Source organism: Piliocolobus tephrosceles, chromosome 10 (assembly GCF_002776525.5).
Source record: "Piliocolobus tephrosceles isolate RC106 chromosome 10, ASM277652v3, whole genome shotgun sequence".
NCBI classification, from domain to species: Eukaryota; Metazoa; Chordata; class Mammalia; order Primates; family Cercopithecidae; genus Piliocolobus; species Piliocolobus tephrosceles.
The window spans coordinates 106,334,624-106,355,097 of NC_045443.1; the positions used below are offsets into that span (position 1 = coordinate 106,334,624).

At 48.5% G+C, this 20,474-nt stretch overlaps 1 protein-coding gene across 4 annotated transcripts in view; it reads right to left on the reverse strand.

Moving 5' to 3' along the window:
- SSH1 (slingshot protein phosphatase 1) overlaps positions 1-20,474 on the reverse strand; it is a 75,291-nt gene that overhangs the window by 11,277 nt on the left and 43,540 nt on the right. For all 4 annotated transcript variants that reach the window (XM_023198788.2, XM_023198714.2, XM_023198658.2 and 1 more), the window contains 8 exons: positions 17,743-17,811; positions 16,191-16,256; positions 14,150-14,344; positions 12,826-12,919; positions 11,581-11,709; positions 8,815-8,861; positions 7,271-7,417; positions 5,500-5,700 (listed from right to left, as the gene is read on the reverse strand). In XM_023198788.2, the coding sequence (XP_023054556.1) occupies positions 5,500-5,700; positions 7,271-7,417; positions 8,815-8,861; positions 11,581-11,709; positions 12,826-12,919; positions 14,150-14,344; positions 16,191-16,256; positions 17,743-17,811 (948 nt within the window). The remainder of the gene's footprint in view (positions 1-5,499; positions 5,701-7,270; positions 7,418-8,814; positions 8,862-11,580; positions 11,710-12,825; positions 12,920-14,149; positions 14,345-16,190; positions 16,257-17,742; positions 17,812-20,474) is intronic.

The following is a 20,474-nucleotide window of genomic DNA, read 5'->3' on the forward strand; positions in this document are numbered from 1 at the left end:
TCCCGCTTCACCCTCCCAAGTAGCTGGGGCTACAGGCATGTGACACTATGCCTGGCTAATTAAAAAAGTTTTTTTTTTTTTTTTTTTTTTTGTAGAGACAGGGTCTTGCTGTGTTACCCAGGCTGGTCTTGTACTCCTGGTCTCAAGCGATCCTCCCTCAGCCTCTCAAAGTGTTGGGATTACAGCTGTAAGCCACTGCACCAAGCCCTATAATAAAAATGTAAGGCATAAAAAAAGAAGTTTACGGTGAAATAAGGTAACTAAGTCACCCTTAAGGACCTTAAAGTAATACCAATACAGGCTTGCAAGGGTTAAAAAGAGAGCGGTAAATGTAAGAGCACACTGTGAGAGCGCCATTCACCCTCTCTGCTCAGTGTGCACATTCCAGCCAGCAGCTATTCAAGGACACCGCCAAGCTGCTGTGAACGCAGCCTGGAGTGCCCGGCTTAGGCTGCAAAGGGCACTGAGTGCCTGGCAGGCTCGGGGAGAGGACAGTGAGATGCTCGCTCTTCCTCCTCCTCCTCCGGGCCTTGCCTGGGGATCTGTCCAGCCCTTCTGACAGTGAAGGAGTCCACAGTTGGCCGGCGCTGTTCTCTGGACCCTGTTTAACCCTGCCAGGGCACTCCTGCATTCCCAAACTTGGCCAAGAAGCTGGTGGACTTCGCTTCCTTCCAACACCGGCCTGATATCACCCAGGGAGGTCTGCTTCTCATACAGACTGACTAGAAAGGGAATCGGGAGAAAGTGACGCCCAGGCTCTGGGCTTCTGACCTTAGAGCCTGGGGTACTGGAATCAAAGCGAGGACCTCCCCACCACCCCGTGTGGGCAACAGAACCGCAGTGCTTTTTGCACATAGCACCCCGACTCAGGCCGAGTGAGGGGCCATGGTGTACCTCTCCCTCCTGCTGCCCACTGGCTGTGTGATGGGGGACAGGTCAACCTCTCAGCGTCAGCTCATTATCCCTGCCCTGATCCTCGTAAAAGGGGGATAACCTGTACAGAACTTTTTAGGGTGGGAGTTCAGAGACTTTAAAATAAGCTACATTTATTATTTACTACAAGCCAGATCTGCAAGTATCTGTAAAGGTAAACTTGTTTAGCACTGCAAAAGGAAAATAAATCTTGGGACCCCAAACTCACTAAGCCAAAGGGAAAAGTCAAGCTGGGAAGTGGGTCACACAAATCTGCCTCCCATTTTGGTTCCTAAATAAGATGGCTACGAAGATGAAAAGCTACACACCTCCCTCATATCTTGCCCACAAGGAAGTTCCTTGCAGTCCCCAAGATCTTTACCCTAAAGCTTTTCTGTTAAAATTCACCATGGCAATGTAAATTGACCACTGTCTTCACAGGTGGGAGGGTGGATGGGAAGGAAGGCAGAGGACAGGACTCAAAGTCATCCCTCTACCCACCTGACACAAATGCGTATCTGATTGTTTCCCCTGCCCTATTGTCCACGTTAGGCAAAAACGCAGATTCACAGAGCCAGACGAAGGCATGCAGGACTCTCTTCCCCCTACCCCGCCTCGCATGAAAATTGTGTATTTCTCAGTATCCCACCCTTTCCCCTTAAAATTTGAAGCCCTCAAAATTATCTTCGGAGAAAGGCACAGACCTGTCTCCTGAGTGCTCATCCTTAACAATGGCAAATAAACCTCCTGAAATGATTGAGACTTGCCTTGGTCATTTTGCTTGATTGACAGGGCTCATGCACACCTCACAGCAGCCCTATTGGGCGGGTATTCTTTAAAAACAATTTTTGAGGTGAAGTCTCACTCTGTCACCCAGGCTAGGGTGCAGTGGTACAATCTCGGAACCTCTGCCTCCCGGGTTCGAGCGATCCTCGTGCCTCAGCCTCCTGAGTAGCTGAGATTACAGGCACGCGCCATCACACCTGGCTAATTTTTTTTTGTATTTTTAGAAGAGATGGGGTTTCACTATGTTGGCCAGGCTGGTCTCAAACTCCTGACCTCAGGTGATTCGCCCGCACTGGCCTCCCATAGTGCTGGGATTACAGCGCCTGACCCTCAAATTTTTTTTTTACAGCTAAAATACATATAACATAAAATGTGGGCCAGGTGTGGTGGCCCGGCACTTTGAAAGGCCAAGGTGGAAGGATTGATTGAGCCCAGGAGTTTGAGATCAGCCTGGGCAACATAGTAAAACCTCTTCTCTACAGAAAATATGCAAAAAAACTAGCTGGCTATTGTGCGCACCTGTAGTCCCAGCCGCTTGGGGGGCTGAGGTGGGAGAATCATTTGAACCTGGGATGTTGAGGTGTCATGATCACACCCTGCACTCCAGCCTGGGTGACCGAGTGAGACCCTGCCTCAAAAAAAATAAAATTTGCCATCCTGACCACTTTTTATTGATATATTTTTAAAATTTTTATTTATGTATTTATTTTTGAGAAAAGGTCTCACTCTGTTGCTCAGGCTGGAGTGCACTGATGCGATCACGGCTCACTGGGGTCTTGAACTCCTGGCCTCCCAGGTTCAAGCCATTCTCCCGCCTCAGCCTTCCAAGTAGCTGGGATTACAGGTGCATGCCACCACACCCAGCTAATTTTTGTATTTTTAGTAGAGATGGGGTTTAACCTTGTTGGCCAGACTGGTCTTGAATTCCTGACCTCAAGTGATCCACCCGCCTCAGCCTCTCAAAGTGCTGGGAGTACAGGCATGACCCACCGCACCCAGCCTCATCTTGACCACTTTTAAATGTACATTAAATACATTCATAATGTTGTGCAACCATCACCACCATCCAGGCAGCCTCTAGACTACAGTCTCCAGAACACTCTGTCTCTGGCAAAGCTGAAATTCAGTACCCAACGAGTAATAACTCCTCATTCTCTTCTTCTTCCAGTCCCTGGCAACCACCATTCTACCCTCTGTCTCTATGACTTTGACTAAGTAGCTCATATGCATGGAAACATACAGTAGTTCTCTTTTTGTGATTGGCTTATTTCACTTAGCACAATGTCATGAAGGCTCATGCCTGTTGTAGCCTGTCAGACTTTCCTTCCTTCTTAAGGCTGTGTAATGCCCCACTGTATGAATATGTCACATTTTGTTTGTTCATCATCCATCAATGAACACTTGGACTGCTTCCACTTTTTGGCTATTGTAGATAATGTTGCTATAAGCACTAATGTACAAATATCTCCGAGACTCTGCTTTCAATTGTTTTGGATATATTTCCACAAGTGAAATTGCTGGATGATATAATAATTCTATTCCTTTCTTTTTTTTTTTTTCCTTAGACAAAGTTTCACTCTTGTTGCCCAGGCTGGAGTGCAACGGGTACAGGGCTCACTGCAACCTCTGCCTCCCGGGTTCAAAGCGATTCTCCTGCCTCAGCCTCCTGAGTAGCTGGGATTAAAGGTGCGCGCCACCATACCCAGTTAATTTTGTATTTTTAGAACAGATGGGGTTTCTCCCTGTTGGTCAGGCTGGTCTTGAACTCCCAAACTCAGGTGATCCACCTGCCTGGGCCTCCCAAAGTGCTGGGATTACAGGTGTGAGCCACTGTGCCTGGCCCCTAATTTTCTGAAGAACCATCATACTGTTTTCCACAGCACCTGTACCATTAACATCCACATTAAGGTGAGCATTCATTGTTTTTTTGTTTTGTTTTCTTTTTCAGACAGGGTCTGGTTCTGTCACCCAGGCTAGAGTGCAACAGCACAATCTCAGCTCACTGCAATCTCTGCCCCCGGGGCTCAAGCAATCCTCTTACCTCAGCATCCCAAGCAGCTAGGACCACTGGTGCACGCCACCATACCTGGCTATTTTTTTTGTACTTTTGGTAGAGACAGGGACTCAGCATGTTGCCAATGACAGCAATAGGAGGCAGAGAAATTCTAGGCAGACAGGGGCGGGTCCCTGGCAAAACCCCACCTTCAAGCCGAAAAGCCTGAAACCTGTGTCCCAGAGTAAGAACACTCATCCCAGTGTGCCTGCTCTTTCCCGACGGGCTCCTTCTGAATAATGTCTTTTTACCAATTGAATGTTGCCTTTTCCAAAACTACCTATAGCCCACTCTGCCCCCATCCTGTGCCTATAAAGACACCAGACTGAACCGGCAGAGAGAAGCAGCAGCTGGACATCAGGAAGAAGTGCCTGGACGCCGGAGAGAGGCAGCTTGATTTCAGAAGATGGAGGCTGGATGAGGCAGAGAGGTGGCTTGACCTCAGGGGAGAGCAACCTTCCCTTCCCATCCCCTTTCCGGCTCCCCTCTGCTGAGGGCCGCTTTCATCACTCAATGCAATTCTCCACATTCACCATTCTTCAATTCGCCCATGTGACCTCATTCCTCTTGGGCACCAGACAAGAATTCAGGACACACCAGGTGTGAGTACCCAAAACTGCTGTCACACTGGCCCTTTGCCCTTGCTGGCAGAAGGCAGCTGCCTCACACGATGAAGCAAAGGGCCCACTGAGCTGGTAACACACTGCTATCTGCGGACGGCGGAGCGAAAGGATATTATAACACACTCTCGGAGACCTTGGGGTCACAGGTACCCGCACCTGGACGCTGCCGTGGGGCTGCACAGAGTTCACTCTTGCCAGTGCCAAAGAGGCTAGTTCCTCCACTCACTCACTCCAGTTCTTGCACTAGTTCGCTTGTACGCTCCCTCCCATGAGGGGTTGAGTGGGGCGGGCTGAGTAAATGAGGCACCCCTGTCAGAAGTCCCACAAAGGGGTCAAGAAAATATACTGCATCAGCAAGGCTGGTCTTGAACTCCTGAGCTCAGGCGATCCACCTGCCTTGGCCTCCCGAAGTGCTGGGATTACAGGCGTGAGGCACCACCCCTGACTCAGTGTGTTTTAAGAAGCATTTTTGTTTAAGAGATGGGGTCTCGCTCTGTCATGCAGGCTGGAGTGCAGTAGCACGATCACAGTTCACTGCAGCCTCGAGCTCTTGGGCTCAAGCAATCCTCCCATCTCAGTTTCCTGAGCTGCTCGGGCTACAAGTGCCTGTCACCAGGCCTGGCTAAGGTGGGCATTAATTCTTAACTCAGAAGAGGGAACTGAGGCTCGGGAAGACTGATGAGCTTGCCCTGACTTGCCCTGCTCATCAGTGGTAGAACCTGGCTGCTGTGCCTCTCCAAGTCCTTGGCTTTTCCTGTAGCAAAGCCGGTGCACAGGGCTTGGCACAAAGCAGATGCCCAGGACGCGGGATGCGCACGTGCCTACGCCACACACACGAGGCCAGGCCTTGGCTTAGAACCTAGGCACCGTTCCCTCCGGCAGCAAAACCAGCTTTATGTGTGTGCCAAGAAAATCAAAACAGATCCCTCCTGGAAACCACTCATCAAAGCCCAAACAATAGTTGTTTTTCTCAAACTGGCTCCCCCTGAGAGGCAGGATTTTGGCTGCGGAAGTGGCTGCCGGGCCGAATGGGAGCACGCTCTACTGCCGACAGAGGCCGGCTGGCTTGGCCACCCAGCCGCTCCAGCTCCGCCTGCCAACGCTTCTCTCCAGGCAGGCACCTACCTTGCGTCCAAAATGCCTTCATACTCAGACAGCTGCCTCATAAAGCCTGCGTTGGGACGCGTGATGCTGCGCTTCTGCTTCACGTAGTTATACGCTTTTTCCAGAGGCCAGCCGAATTCCTTCATTGCATAGGCTATGACTGTGGAAGCCGAGCGACTCACGCCCATTTTGCAATGCACCAGGCACTTGGAATGGTTCCTCCTGCAGGGGTGGAAGCAGTTAGGGAGGAGGGATGGGGGAGAAGCAGTGGGGAAGGAGTTAAAAAGCTCTAACAACTTCATTTTCTCAGGTTTTACCTGAATCATTTTTTAAAACCCTGTAGTTATCTACCGCTGAAATCCTCCTCCATCTTAATGTTTATGGAGCAGTTGTCCACACACCCTCTAAAGGAAATACCACCACTGCAGAATCAATTAGCACACAATGGGATATCAAAAGAAATCTGTTCTGGCCTGGCCATGTTTTGTTTGCAGGGAGAGCTTCAACATTTGGCTGCCTTCAAGGACCAAGTGAGAATCTTCTCACATGGCTGGGATGGGCAAGGGGACCCTGGGATGAGAGTGGGCAGCTAACAGGATTTTTGCAAGAGCTCCTCAGCTGCTACAGCAGATGGAGACAGTGAATGAATTACTGCAGAAAAATGGGGTCAGCGAACTGAAAGCTGCAAGGCCCTGGGGAGAGCGAGATGCTCTTCAGAGAGGAGGGCCAGGGAGCAGGAGTGAGGGCAGCCGCAGAGAAAAGCCAGGAGTGGGAGATGGGGCTGGCCCGTTATTTGTAAGGAGGCAGTGGTGGCCCAGGCCTGGCTGATTTACCAGATATGGCCCAGGGGACAGTGTTTCTTTAAGTATCACTTGCTCAAGAATGTGAGGGAGCGCCAGGCCGGTAAGGGCAGCACCTGCGCAACTTTATTTGTACAGAAGGCAGACCCAGCAGGTGGGAGCCGGCTCTGGTTTCCTATACCCCAAGCTTGAAATTCTCCTGCAGATCTCAGTGGGTTTTTTCCTCCTAACTGCTGGTCTGAAGTCTCCATCAAGGGAGTCTTGAGTTTGTCTCCTGGGAATACAAGGGAACTAAGATTTGGTTAAGGACACATCATGTGGCTTTGACCCAGAGGGAGACAAAGCAGAAGAGGGTGATTGTCTGGACAGCATCTCAAAGGGTTCTCTTTTTCTGTTCTTGACTTCAGTAAGACAGAGCTGTTTTGCAGGGGAATAAAATGAGCACCAGAGATAGGTGAAACCAGTGACGGGCTCGGGGCAGTGGGGCTGGCCATGGCCCCCGACGTGCTGTCCTGTTCCATGCGACAGTAACTCAGAGAGGGAAGATGGGCCGTATTCTTAGGGAGATGGTCCCAAAGAAGCTCTAAGCTGCATCCGTGCATGTTGTCCTCTAGCCCTCCTTTGGCTCAGTGACTTCCTAGGGGCGGGGTCCCTGAGTGTCCACTTGGTATCTGGGGCTTGCCTGGAATCAGAGCTGATGATGACAACGGGGGTCAAGTGTCACAATCAAAGGCAGGTGGGAGAGCCTAAGCTCAATAGGGACTCTACCTGGAGAGGAGCAACCACCTTTCTCCTTCGGTGCCTGGCGTCCTGCGACTAAAAGCATAGGTCCATCCCACATCAAGTCCCCTCCCACCAGACTCCTGTGTCTGGAGTCCTGTTAGTTCCCCCCTCCCACCGGCCAACCCCTGCGTCTGCAGTCCCGTTTGTTCCCACTCTCCCAGCTTCTGCAGGTCCGTTTCATCCTCAGCCCCGCCTCTCTGCCCACTTACTTCGCTTTGTTTATAAAATGATACGCTTCGTTCCAGTGGGCAAGGAGGTCTGTGGTCTCTTCGTCGTAGACTCGGATGTTATGATATGCAAATAAGCCAGGAAAAAAATTATCTATTTCTCTGGTAACATTTAAAATGTAATCAACCCTGCAATGAGAAAAAAATAAGAAACATATTTGGAGAATCAGAATGAGAAGCAACGAAAAGCAGGGTAATAAAAAACTGGCAGAGAAAAGAAAAGGAAACACGCATTAACCAAGGGTCATATGTTCGTGGTGGGACTTTGGCTTTTCCTTAATAGCTATGTTTTTTTGTATTTTCTAAATGCCCTCTCGATGGTGAGAATGTTGTTGTATTTATACTAAGAAACCAAATTATTTTAAAGACCTTATAAAAAGAAAACTCAGTTTAAAGCATTCTGGAAAATTGAATATATGTATTACTTAAATTTATAACTATTCATAACTATTATGAATATATAGAGGCTTTAAAAAAATTCCAGTGTCTTCACTCTTAAAGAGCTAAAAAGCAGACTATATCCATCCATTATCTATATCCTTGAGAACTGCCTTAAATCTTTTTTTGAAAAAAGGCAAGACAGATAATTAAGTATTTGACAGGGTCTGCTAACCCAGGTTCTGTAGTTATCTAAACTTAATCAATACTTTTACTTCTGGAAGAAAATAATGTCAGGAGTTAGAAAACATCTCAAATAGGTTTCATAATATTTAGACACGCTTAAAAAAATACCTACGAAAATCATTAATTTATTCCCAGCAAGACGAAAGCACAGAACGGTATGGCCTTACGTTTTAAGAGTACTTTCTGTTCAAAGAATGCATCTTAACCGGTAGTTCTAAAGATGTATTTTAAGGTTTGTTTAGTCTTGATTTTTAAATGTGGTAATTCTAGAATGTCATTATGTCAGGCCCACAGAACGGTGATTTTGTGACTGTGTTAAAAAAAAAAAAAAAAGTCCAGACATCTGTTCTTGAAGGTCTAGATTGAAACATTTTTCCTCCCTGCTGTTTGTCAGACTACGACAGGAATATGCTCTGGCCAACACTGAGCGTGAAGTTGCAAGATTCCCACCAGGCCCCAAAGCATAAGCTCAGATAGAGCCCAGAGAGGCCCAGGGATCAGAGCTGCTGACTAACGAAACAGCCAGCAGACCTCTGCATCCACACTAGGGTTTACAGCAACTGTGCGGGGCAGGGAGGCCAGGGGGGAGGCCAGGGAGGCCAGGGGGGAGGCCTAATCAATATCCAGGCAGTCCTACAGCAATTAAGAGTGTAATTTTAAGTTTTCCTCAACCCACACAATCACGAGAGACTTCAGCACAATCTAAACTCCATGAATTATTCAGGGCGTGGCGTTTGGAAGCACATCTGTTTAGCTATGCACATCAACCCCTGGCAGCCACTTCAGAGACCAGGGTGCAGGCAGTTACAGGCAGGTAGCCCCAAGGTCTCCCCCTCCATGGCAGAGTGGAGGGTTTCTAAGCTGCCTGGAAGGACAGGGAAAGACAAGGGGAGGAGACTCACCCTGAGCCCTGCAGTTCCTCCAGATTGGATGCATTCCATTCAGAGCCCTGGGAGACAGATCACACAAACTCCTGTGAGTGTCACATGTCAGCCTCAGAGCTGCTCAGGGGATGCACGGTATGCCCTAGCTCTGGCAGTGAGGTCTTATTTCATGGCCCCTTGGCCTCAGAGAACAGAGAGAACCAGCGGCTGATATTCAAGGAGGTTTCTGAGTGAGTACTCACAGCATGGGAGGAAGGGAGGGAGGGACGGAGGGAGGGAAGGGTCCCGGTCCTCACTGGCCCCTTGGCCTCAGGGAAACACCAAGTCCAAGAAAACCTGCCCTCCATCTCCCAACTTCCTTTCCTAAGAGTCCAGTGGGGTCCTGTAAGCAAAGGCGATGACCTGCGACCTCCCACCCAGGGAAGGGCATGTCCACAAGCCACTAATTAAAGCAGGAACCGTTCTACCTTCTGGGAAGTATTTTGGCAATACTGAAAAAGTTCCCACCCTCTGACCCAATAATTCCACTTACAAAAAGCTATCCTGAGGAAAGAATCAGAACTCACACAGTGATTTAGGTAGGAGGATATTTATAATTATTTGTAATAAACCAGTGGAAACCACCCAAACATCCAATGGGAAAAAATGAGTAAAATAAATGAGGCTGGATCTTCATGATGGAGTCTTTAAAACAAATAAATTTTGCAGAATATTTAATGACACAGGCAAATACCATGTAAGGAAAAAAAATTTAAAAAGAGAGGAGGATACGGGACTATATAAACATAAACAGTATGATTCTTTCCTTCTCTGTTTCTTTTTAAAGAAGCTACATAGGCATTTAAAAAACCCCCCAAAAAACAGAAGATGGGAAAATAAATACGCCAGAATGTTAACAGGGACTACCTCTAGATTTGTGAGATTGGGAATGCTTTTTTCTTCTTTAGATTTATTTCTATTTGCAGACTTTCTGCAACATGTTCTAATTTAGTACTTTTAAAAGTACTAAATTTTTGTACTTTTCATCATTGGTATCATTGAAAAACCTTCCATTCCCAAGCATTCAAAGGACATGGAACGGTGGAAAAAAACAAAAGAAAAAATTATCACTTTCCTCTTAGGAAATGCAAACAACATAGTGTCGTAAAGAGCAAAAGAATCCACCTTTGTCTTCCTTGAAACTTCCTTTCCCAAGTTCCCAAGAGGGCAGACCCCTCAGGACCGGGGGTGGCAGGGCCCTGAGCAAGCGGGCAATGTGCGACATTAGCTGAATTTTCATATTTGAGGGTGAGGCCCAAACATAAAAATTCCTTTAGTATCTCTCATGGAAAAAGTGACATAAAGCACCGAACCACACCAAAAAAATAACGCGAGGGCCGCTGAAGCTGTGAGCGTCCTCTTGCTGTGACTGCCACCTAGTGGACAAAGACAGGACGAAGGTGCCTTCTGTTCCCTTCTGACCAGGGAAATCAACAGACTTCCAGGGAGATCAGTGCCCACGACTGCCCACAGCTTTCAAATCCACACATGTAACATACATTTTAATCAATAACTATGAAATCTATATAGATTTGTACACGGAAATATATTAAAAATACACATATCTATATATCTACATAGATATCATGACATACACATAACTCTTACTTCCTACAGAAAACAAAATTTACTAAAATTTACTAGCACTAAATTTACTTCCTTAGCTTTCCCAGGAAGCGCTTTCTCCTCTAACAATGGTTACCATTTATTAGCACCTACAGAAACTGCACTTGGTGCTTAAATATGTATTTTTTGTTTTATTTTATTAAAAAAATATATATTTTTTAGAGACAAGGTCTCACTATGTTGCTCAGGCTGGCTTTGAACTCCTAGGCTAAAGCTATCCTCCCGCCTCAGCCTCCTGAGTAGCTGGGACTACAGGTATAAGCCTCTGTGACCAGTTTGTATTTTATTTAATCCTCATAGTCATCCCTTGGGGTATAGGATGAAGAAAAAAAGAGGGAAAGTGACTTCTTCCAAGCCATATAGCTGTTGAGGCTGAGGAGTGGGAACCCGGGCCTTGGTGGGCCTTGATTTTCATTACACCGCTAGGCCTCTCTAATTTTAGTAACGTGCCTTCCTCTATAGCCTCTCTGACTTTGAAAACCTGCCAGTTGCCTTCTATGGAGATTTACAGCATTAAGATAATCTGAGCTAGCCATGGAGGTGCACAGAAATCAGTACAACCCACCCAGAGCTATAGGACCAGGGTGAAGGCTTCCAGCGGCCCTGGAGCCGCGCATGGAAAAGTTGTCTGGACGAGCTCGGCGGGCGCTCCGTGTCAGCCCTGTGATCTCTCCTCCCTGTTGTTTCTCATGTCTCATGTCTCAGGATGCCTAGGCATAATTCTGGGGTTTGGTGAGGATGCTTCCTTTAGTAACTGGGGTTTTTTTAGCCCACAAACCACTTGGAAGGAACTGGATGGGGCCTATGTGTCAGTGACTGAAGAAGACAAAGGGTTTGAGGGAGTCTGAAATACATGCCAGCTGACTAGGCCAAATAGCCCCCAAACGACTCCCTGCAGCTCAGCCAGGAGCCACGCCTCAGACAGCTGGCTCAAAAGCACATCAGCAGGCTGCAGGCCGGAGAAGGCGCCAAAGAGGGGCGCTCCTGCCAGCCAGGATGGAGGCTCCGGCAACTTAAGTTTTTTGCCTAGTTTTTCTCCTGGACTTGCTGCAAACTCCAAACAACCAGGGTCTGATTTATGTCCCCTACACCAGATACTGCCAGGGCCATGCCTCTTACGAGATAAAGATGATCGAAGATAAGGGAGGGCTTGTCCATTTGTCCCAAGATAAGTAGCATCTCGTTGTCTATGAATTCCTTGAATTCCTTCAAGTTACAATTCATCTGTTTCTCTAATTCATTACGGATCTGTGGAGTAGAAAATATTAGGAAAAGTGATTTGTTAGAGAAAACAATTGTCCGCCTCAAAAGAATTAAAGTTACAATACAAACTGTGGCTATTTCCAAAAATGGTAGTTTTTTTCTCTTTCAGGGTAATACATTTAGACACACGCAACATACATGCGTGGGTGGCAGGAATGCAGGTTACTCAGCTTAGAAGTAAACTTAACCTATTATTTCAAATAAGGAATTTGATTTCCATGAGATCTCTTCTACCAAGTTTAAAGCGCTTTTACTTTTATAATTAAATGTCAAATACATCAAATAATCTAAAATCAGTTCTATCTTTCTTGGAAAGATATCACAATATGATTTTTTTAAAATGTATTCATTAATTAAAAGACAGGGCTGGATGGAGTGGCTCACGCCTGTAATCCCAGCACTTTGGGAGGCCTTGGTGGGAGGACCGCTTGGAGGCCAGAAGTTCAAGACCAGCCTGGTCAATATAGGAAGACCAAGTCTCTTAAAAAAAAAAAAGAAAGAAAAAAAGAGATTATATATTAACTTTCAAAATGTCAATTTTAACCTCTTAGATCCACCTAGTTTAATCTCTTATTATAATTCATTGCATGCTTTGAATAAAAAGCAGTGGAAAAAAAAAAGTAATCCAGGAAAAAACATGAAAAGGTAAAAAGGGAGAGAGAAATTATTCCAGAATTTGATACTTGCAGGTCAGCTGTCATCCTGTGGAAAAGTAAGTCTGCTATCTCTTCCATAAAACCCCAGGTAATAGGGAGCGGAAGAGAGAACAAGGAGGTGTTATTAAAACAGGTCAATGTTTCTCGGTGCAGTCTGGGGATCTCAGGGAATTCTCCCTAAAACTCATATGGGTGAGGCTCACAAGGGTCAAGAAATTTGCTCGATGTCTCATAGCTGATAAGCGGCAGATCTGCAATCAAACTGGAGTCTGACTCCAAGGCCTGCTGCGACTGTAGAACAAGGCAGAAAAAAAGCCTCCAGGGGCTAATACGGGGACAGGTAAAGACAACCAGGTGTTGGGCCTGCTTTTGCTGCACTTTTGGGAGCAGGACACATGAAGGCTGCGTGACCTCTGACCTGCAATGAAGGGAGGAGTTGTCTTACCTCTTTGGAAGTCACATTTTCTAGATCCTGGCTCATCATGATGCTTCGGAGCTTGGCTTTGATGAGGCGCTCGGTCCTTTCCCCTTCAGTGGGCCTGGAAAGAAACGACGTTTAGGAGAGCAAGGAGTTGTAGAAAGCTTGAGGTCAGAGGTTACAGGAATGCCAGATGCTCCTGGGTCTACACAGAACGCGGCTTGGCAAGGAGAGCACACTTCGTGGTGTGCACGTTCTCAGGCACTAGGGAGAGGTGCACAGAAAACCCGCTGCAGCTCTAGAATTCCCACGGGAGTCAGCAGAACCGGGAGCAGGTCAAGGGGGGAAGAGGACAGTGCGGAAACTCACTCCTTGCTCAGACGCTCTTAGGGCAAGATGCCGGGATGCCCAGCGCAATATCCCTAGGCCCCTGGGCCCTTGAGTCTCTGCTCAAACACATCGGGCCAGAGGACCTCACTGTCTCGAGGCAGCCCGGTCCAGCTGCAGCAGCTTCCACTATCCCCTTCTTCCTCGGAATCAAAACCTGGGCATTTCCCTGCTCTGTTTTTAACTCTAGGGGATACATAGACCAGGATAATCCCTCTTCCCCATAAGGAATCTTCCAATATTCAAAGGCAACTACCCTTCCTCCATGATTTCAAGGCCCTCTTCTAATGTGGCTTCCCATCCTTCAGGTCTCTGCCCTCTGAACACGCTGCGGTTTATCCATAGTACTCCCAAAATACAGTGTCCTGGAGGAACACCACACTGTGGGAGCAGGGTCCTGACCCTGAGGGGAGGGGCGACCAGCATTCTCCCTAACTAGACTTCAGGCAGTATGGCCCCTCCACGTCAGTGCTGTCATAGGTCACAGGACACAGGTCATGTGGTTCACCATGGCTGCTGTTAGGGCAGGCTGCCCTCAGCAGTTGTGTTTTTGGATCCAAGGAAGCAGAGGACACATTCCTAATTTTCCTCAGAGCAGAGCAGGAGGCTCCGGGAATTATTAAGTTTGGTAATCTGAAGAGAAAAGGCCAGACCACAGAGTTCTGCAAGGAGTTGGGAACACAAAGGGCCACACATTCCTTTGAGAGTCCGATGGGAGTTATGGACCCCATCCCCAGAAATGCATTCACCAAATTCATCAATTTTTTTTTTTTTTGCACAGGACAGGGGCCTGTGTCATAGACCCCCGCTTTAAACGCTGGTTCTGAGAAAGCTGGCGCTCTCACTCAGGGGACTCCACGGGAGGTGTGACCCAGTGTAGGTTCAGGGTCGGGCACAGGGCAGGTGGGGGAGAGGCAGGTGCCTGTGGGCTCAGGTGCGCTCACACCAAAGGCGCTGCACTTACTTGTCCACAAACAGGGCGGGGGAGTCGGGCCGCGTGGACTCCAGGTCCTGCATGGCGTTCCACTCGTTGATGCAGCTCTGCTCGGAGCTGATGCAGCTCTCATAGTAGGTGGCCCAGATGAGAGCTACGCCCCCGGGGAAGTAGTTGTGCCTCCGGGCCACTTCACAGGCCTTGTGAAGCACCTGCAGGGCAGACCTGGGGCGAGGAGAAGACAGGGTCAGGCCTGGGAAGGCACAAGAGATGTGGGGTTTTCTCCTCTGACAAAGGGGTTCAAATACGGGAAGGGAAGGGCAATGATTGATTGGTTGATTGACTATTTCTTTTTGAGACAGAGTCTCGCTCTGTCACCCAGTCTAGAGTGCAGTGGCGTGTTCTCAGCTCACTGCAATCTCCGCCTCCCAGGTTCAAGCAATTCTCCTGCCTCAGCCTCTCGAGTAGCTGGGACCACAGGCGCCCACCACCACGCCCGGCTAATTTTTGTATTTTTAGGAGAGATGGGGTCTCACAATGTTGGCCAGGCTGGTCTCGAACTCCCAGCCTTAAGTGATCCACCCGTCTCGGCCTCCCAAAGCGCTGGGATTACAGGCGTGAGCCACCATGCCCGGCTGAGAAGGGCAGTTTGTAAAGGGCTCACTCTTGGAGTCGCACTTACACGTACGGGCGCTGGGGAATGCACACAGCCTGAAACATTCAGCCCACCAGGGCACAGAGCTAGTCCCTGGGACATACTCATTGATTGAATCTAAGAGTGGCCAGAACACCCCACATCATTTCCAAAGAGGGGCAGAAACAAACAACAACAAACTGCTTCATAACTCTTCCAATCAGGTGGTTCACGGGTTACTTCACAACCCATCAATTAACTCCAGAGAATTAAGAACTGCTCCTGAAGCTGTGGTAACCCTGAACAGATGTTCATATGACCCATATTGAACATAAGACCCACAATTAAGCTTAGCAGCTGGAAGAAAAAGTCTTTAATATGCAACAGAGACATCTGCCTGCATTCTAAATAATTACATTTCCACCCATCCCTCCATCAACGTTCTAATAGCTTAGATGCTTACATTTCTTAAGGAAACAAGTTCTAGAAAGTCATTTTAATACAAAAACTAACTGAAAAGGTTTGGGGAGGCAGACTGGGAAACAATATTAAGAATCTATGTTTTATTTAGTCACCCTCTTTTACTACTTCTTCTTCTTTTTTTTTTTGAGACAGAGTCTGACTCCGTCGCCCAGGCTGGAGTGCAGGGGCGTGATCTCGGCTCACGGCAACCTCCATGTCCTAGGTTCAAGTAATTCTCCTGCCTCAGCCTCCTGAGTAGCTGGGACTACAGGTGTGCACCATCACACCTGGCTATTTTTTGTATTTTTAGTAGTGACAGGGTTTTGCCATGTTGGCCAGGCTGGTCTCAAACTCCTGACCTCAGGTGATCCGCCCACCGTGGCCTTCCAAAGTGCTGGGATTACAGTCATAAGCCACCGTGCCCAGCCCATTTTGCTTCTTTTTACAAAAATATAGGCTGAGGTCAGGCACGGTGGCTCACGCCTGGAATCCCAGCACTTTGAGAGGCTGAGGTGGGAGGACTGTTTGAGGCCAGGAGTTTGAGACAAGCCTGGGCAACATAGCGAGACCCCATCTCTTAAAAAAAACACACAAAAGTTAGCTGGGTGTGGTGGTGCATGACTGTAGTCCCAGCTACTTGGGAGGCTGAGGCGGGAGGATCACCTGAGCCTGGGAGGTCAAGGCTGCAGTGAACCATGATCACACCACTGCACCCCAGCCTGGAAGACAGAGCAAGACCCTGTCTCAAAAAAAAAAAACAAGAAACTCAACCCCCCAAACATTGTGAATATACTTAATGCCACTGAAAATTGTGCCTTTAAATATGGTGAAAATGATAAACTTTATGTTACATATATTTTGCGCCCCCTTCAACATGCACATACATAACGAGCTTCTTGGTAGAAGGGGTTTTTCTATTCATGCTGTAGGCTACGAAAATATTTCTAGGGAGTTTGTCCCTAAAACCACACTTACCACATGGCCTGGACAGACACAGGCTTAAATATGTGCATCCTTCCTGCTGTGCTCACGCTGAACCCACTGAGAATAAAAAACAGAGAGAAAGGTATCTGTGGTGAGAAATCAGCGCATTGAGTGAAATCACTCTGGGAGGAGGGAGCTGGCCCACCGTGCACACTGGGAACAAGCACATCTCATGCCGCCTGATGAGGGATTTTATGGAACCTGCTTCGGCAGAGACATGGGCAAGGGCAGAAAGAGACACATTCTCAGGTGAGGAGGGCTTGTTTTGAACCCAGCAATGCAAGTTCCACCAAAACCTGAAAGCCTGGCAAAGGGTGCCAGGTGAACAACTCCAAGAGGGTCTCTTCTATGTTCCCACATGGTTCCTGCCTCCCTGCCACCTCCTGCCCCAAAGGCCCAGCCGTTCCTTTTTGTAATTGCATGGAAACTATATTCATAGGATTGCACGGAAAATAATCAATATATAAAAATATCTATTAATACATTAATATAAATGTGTTAATCTAAAAATACTAATATAAAATATAAAAAATTAATACAGGCCAGGGATGGCGGCTCACACCTATAATCCCAGCACTTTGGGAGGCTGAAGAGGATGGATCACCTGAGGTCAAGAGTTCAAGACCAGCCTGGCCAACATGGTGAAGCCCCGTCTTTACTAAAACTACAAAAATTAGCCAGGCGTGGTGGCAGATGCCTGTAATCCCAGCTACCTGGGAGGCTCAGGCAGAAGAACAGCTTGAACCCTAGAGGTGGAGATTGCAGTGAGCCGAGATCGCACCACTGCACTCTAGGGTGACAGTGAGACTCCATTGAAAAAAAAAAATCATACAAATATATTAAAATAAATTTTAAAAAGGAAAAATATCCCCATAACCCCATCGCTTAAACAACAAACCAAATTTTTATTTTTCTCTTCCCATCCTATGAAGCAACATAACTCTGACCTGCTTAGAATCCCCGTGTCGGGCCACTTTCCTATTCTGTTTCTTCCCACTCCTCACCGTGCCCACGCACCTCCTTGGGAGTGAATGCGTGCGGACGCTGGACGGCCCTCATCCCCTGACTGCCTGCCTGGGTGGAACTGGCTCATTCCTCCTTTGTGGCTCTCAGGGTGGCACCTGAAACCTTGTTGTGCCTGTCAGTTGTATGTCTCTCCTTGTACCCCCAAAGCTGGTGAGTTCCTGCTGCACCACATTCATCCGTGAACTTTCAGGACCAGCCCTGTGGAGGGCATGTGGTGAGAGTTCACTTAACCCATTGAGGTGCTGGATGGATATCGGTTTACCGCTATCTTGAACTTCACACTAGCAGCATGTCTCCTGTAATCGCTCCCACTGATACTTCATGAGCTAAACTCCCTAACGGGACGTCCAAAACATACCCTCCCTCGTGGAGCTCACTCGAGGGCAATAAGACTTCTCCTGCTGTGACACTCCCGCCACACGTGTCATTCCATGCTAAAGATCATCCAAGGATGCCCGAACCAGCTCGTGTTTCAAAGCCTACATATAGTGAGAGAATCTTTTAAAGACCTCCTTACCCATCTCCATCAAGGTGGATTTTCGTGTCGCTCCACAGTCGGAGAACCATCCCAATGGTGCAGCTTTTACTGCGAGGGGGGAGAGAAGACGTGTGGAGTCAGCGTCTACCCACGCACATGCACAGCCTTTCCAGCTTACCACCTGGTCCAGGACGGGCTGTTGGATGTACGTGTGGGAGTGGCCCTTAGGCTGTCTGCATAGGAACTGTTCACTGATGAATTCTAGAAGACACGGGTCTGGGATGGCCCTGTGGACACAACTCCGTAAGTGCTCAGCTGAGGCTCTTGGGTGCAGTGTGCGCTGACCGCATGCCCACTCTGCAGCAGGGAGGCAGGCGCCCAGGGCTGGTGTTCTGCTGGCGGAGGCCACATGTATACTTGGGGGTACATAGACAAGCACCAGTGGTCAAGCCCGGCCTGGCCTGTCCTGGGTGGCAAGGAGGGGAGTGTGCTCACACCATTCCCGGAGCTCACTTTCGAACCTCTGCACCTGCGCCTTTAGTGTGGTTGCTGTTTTACAACCTCGCTTAATCTGGTTTTGTTTTACCCATCCTACCAGTGAAATGAGACCAAATGACTGCAGAGACTGGCGCCACTGAAAAACAGGGAAAGAAAGGGCTTATCAGAGAGTCCTCAGATTATGATGAAAACTCTTTAGACATTTAAAAGTTGGCTTGTGAGAAGCCGCTGTAACCGTGCCAAGGGCCAGCTCCGCGGACCTCAGGAATCTCATGCTTCCATCTCTGCTGCTGCCAACACCACGGTCATGTTTTTATGTGCCCGTGTGGATGGGGCCTCTGGGGATCACAGACCCAGCTCCCCTCCAGGTAGCACCCTGCCCCATGCAGGACTCTTCTCAACCCCATGCTTCTATATCTGTGGGGAAGGTTGTTCCAAGCCCTTCTGGCCAATGACACTCAGGCTTTTGGGTTGGGCAAATTCTCAGGTCCCTCCCTGCCATCCTACCCACTCCGGAGGAACTAACTGTATTTCTCTCATAGTATTGCAAAATAAAATTTATGCTGGGCCTCACAGAGCTCTAGGGACCACGTGGCTGTGTCAGTGCCAGGAGGAGGCAAGGAAGGGGTCCCTGTGGAGCCCAAGTCCGATAGGCAGAAGCCAGGTCAGATGGTGCCCTGGGAACATGCAGTCTAGAAGACCCAACCTGAGCACTGATGACCCTTGCCAGGGACTGATAAGGAGGTGGGTACAGCACAGAGAGCTGCAGAGAGCACAGGACAGGAGGCGCCAAGGCCAGGCCTAGGCCAGGGGTGGGGCCTCCCAGGACAGGCGGAGGATAAGGGGGCAGGGATGAGACTGCCCATAGGAAATAAGGAGCACATGAAACCATGTGGAAACTAAACCCCTAGACCGGCCTCCCTTGGACATGGATGTGCAAGAGGGTCAGCCCACAGGGGACTTCTGCTCATAACCTTCAACTAGAGCCAGGAGCAAGGAACAGGGACCATGCAGGACTGCAACAACTGCCCTCATCTCCTACTGTCCCCTAGCTGTTCCTTTTGTGTTTCCAGGGGTCCTACAATGATTAACAATAAAATTTTCACAAGGAAGGTGGGCCCATGGGAAGCATATTTTTCTTTCTGAGCCAGCGTCTTGCTCCATTGCCCAGGCTGGAGTACAGTAGTGTAATCACAGCTCACTGCAGCCTCCACCTTCCGGGCCCAATCAATCCTCCTACCTCAGCCTCCTAACTAGGACCACAGGCATATGCCACCATGCCCAGCTTTTTTTAAAAAAACTTTTTGTAGAGATAAGGTCCCAGTATATTGCCCAGGCTGGTCTCAAACTCCTGGGCTCAAGCAGTCCTCTTGTCTCCACCTGGGGAGCATATATGGTAAGCAGGAAAGGGATACATAGTTAAGGAAACTGAATCTTTAGAGGAAGAGTGACCCCAAAGGATAAAGTGGGTGGGAGCAATTGCAAAAGAAGAAAGCAGGCTCCAAGTTCCCAGGGCCTGTATGGCAGGAACAGAGAAGCCAGATGGGTCTAGCGGTCCAGGCAGGAAGCCGATCTGTTCCAAGACTCCATGGTGGAGTCCTTCCCTGATGGCAAAACACTGATGCGTGGACGGTGGTGTACGCTCATGGCACTCAAAACGTTCCCAATCGGAACTGAAAACATAATCCTGCTCGGGTGTGGTGGCTCATACCTACAATCCTGGCACTTAGGGAGGTGGAGACAAAGAGAGCCCAGGAGTTTGAGACCAGCCTGTGCAATAGTGATTTTGTAAAAAAATTACATATATTGGCCGGGCGCGGTGGCTCACGCCTGTAATCCCAGCACTTTGGGAGGCCGAGACGGGCGGATCATGAGGTCAGGAGATCGAGACCATCCTGGCTAACACAGTGAAACCCCGTCTGTACTAAAAATACAAAAAATTAGCCGGGCGCAGTGGTGGGTGCCTGTAGTCCCAGCTACTCAGGAGGCTGAGGCAGGAGAATGGCGTAAACCCGGGAGTGGAGCTTGCAGTGAGCCGAGATCTCACCACTGTACTCCAGTCTGGGTGACAGAGCGAGACTCCGTCTCAAAAAAAAAAAATTATATATATTACAAAAATCAGCTGGGAATGGTGGCATGGGCCTGTGGTCCCAGCAACTCAGGAGGCTGAGGTAGGAGAAATGATTGAGCCTGGGAGGTCAAGGCTGCAATGAGCCGTGATTTCACCACTCTAGCCTGGGTGACAGAGGGAGATCCTGTCTCCATATTAAAAA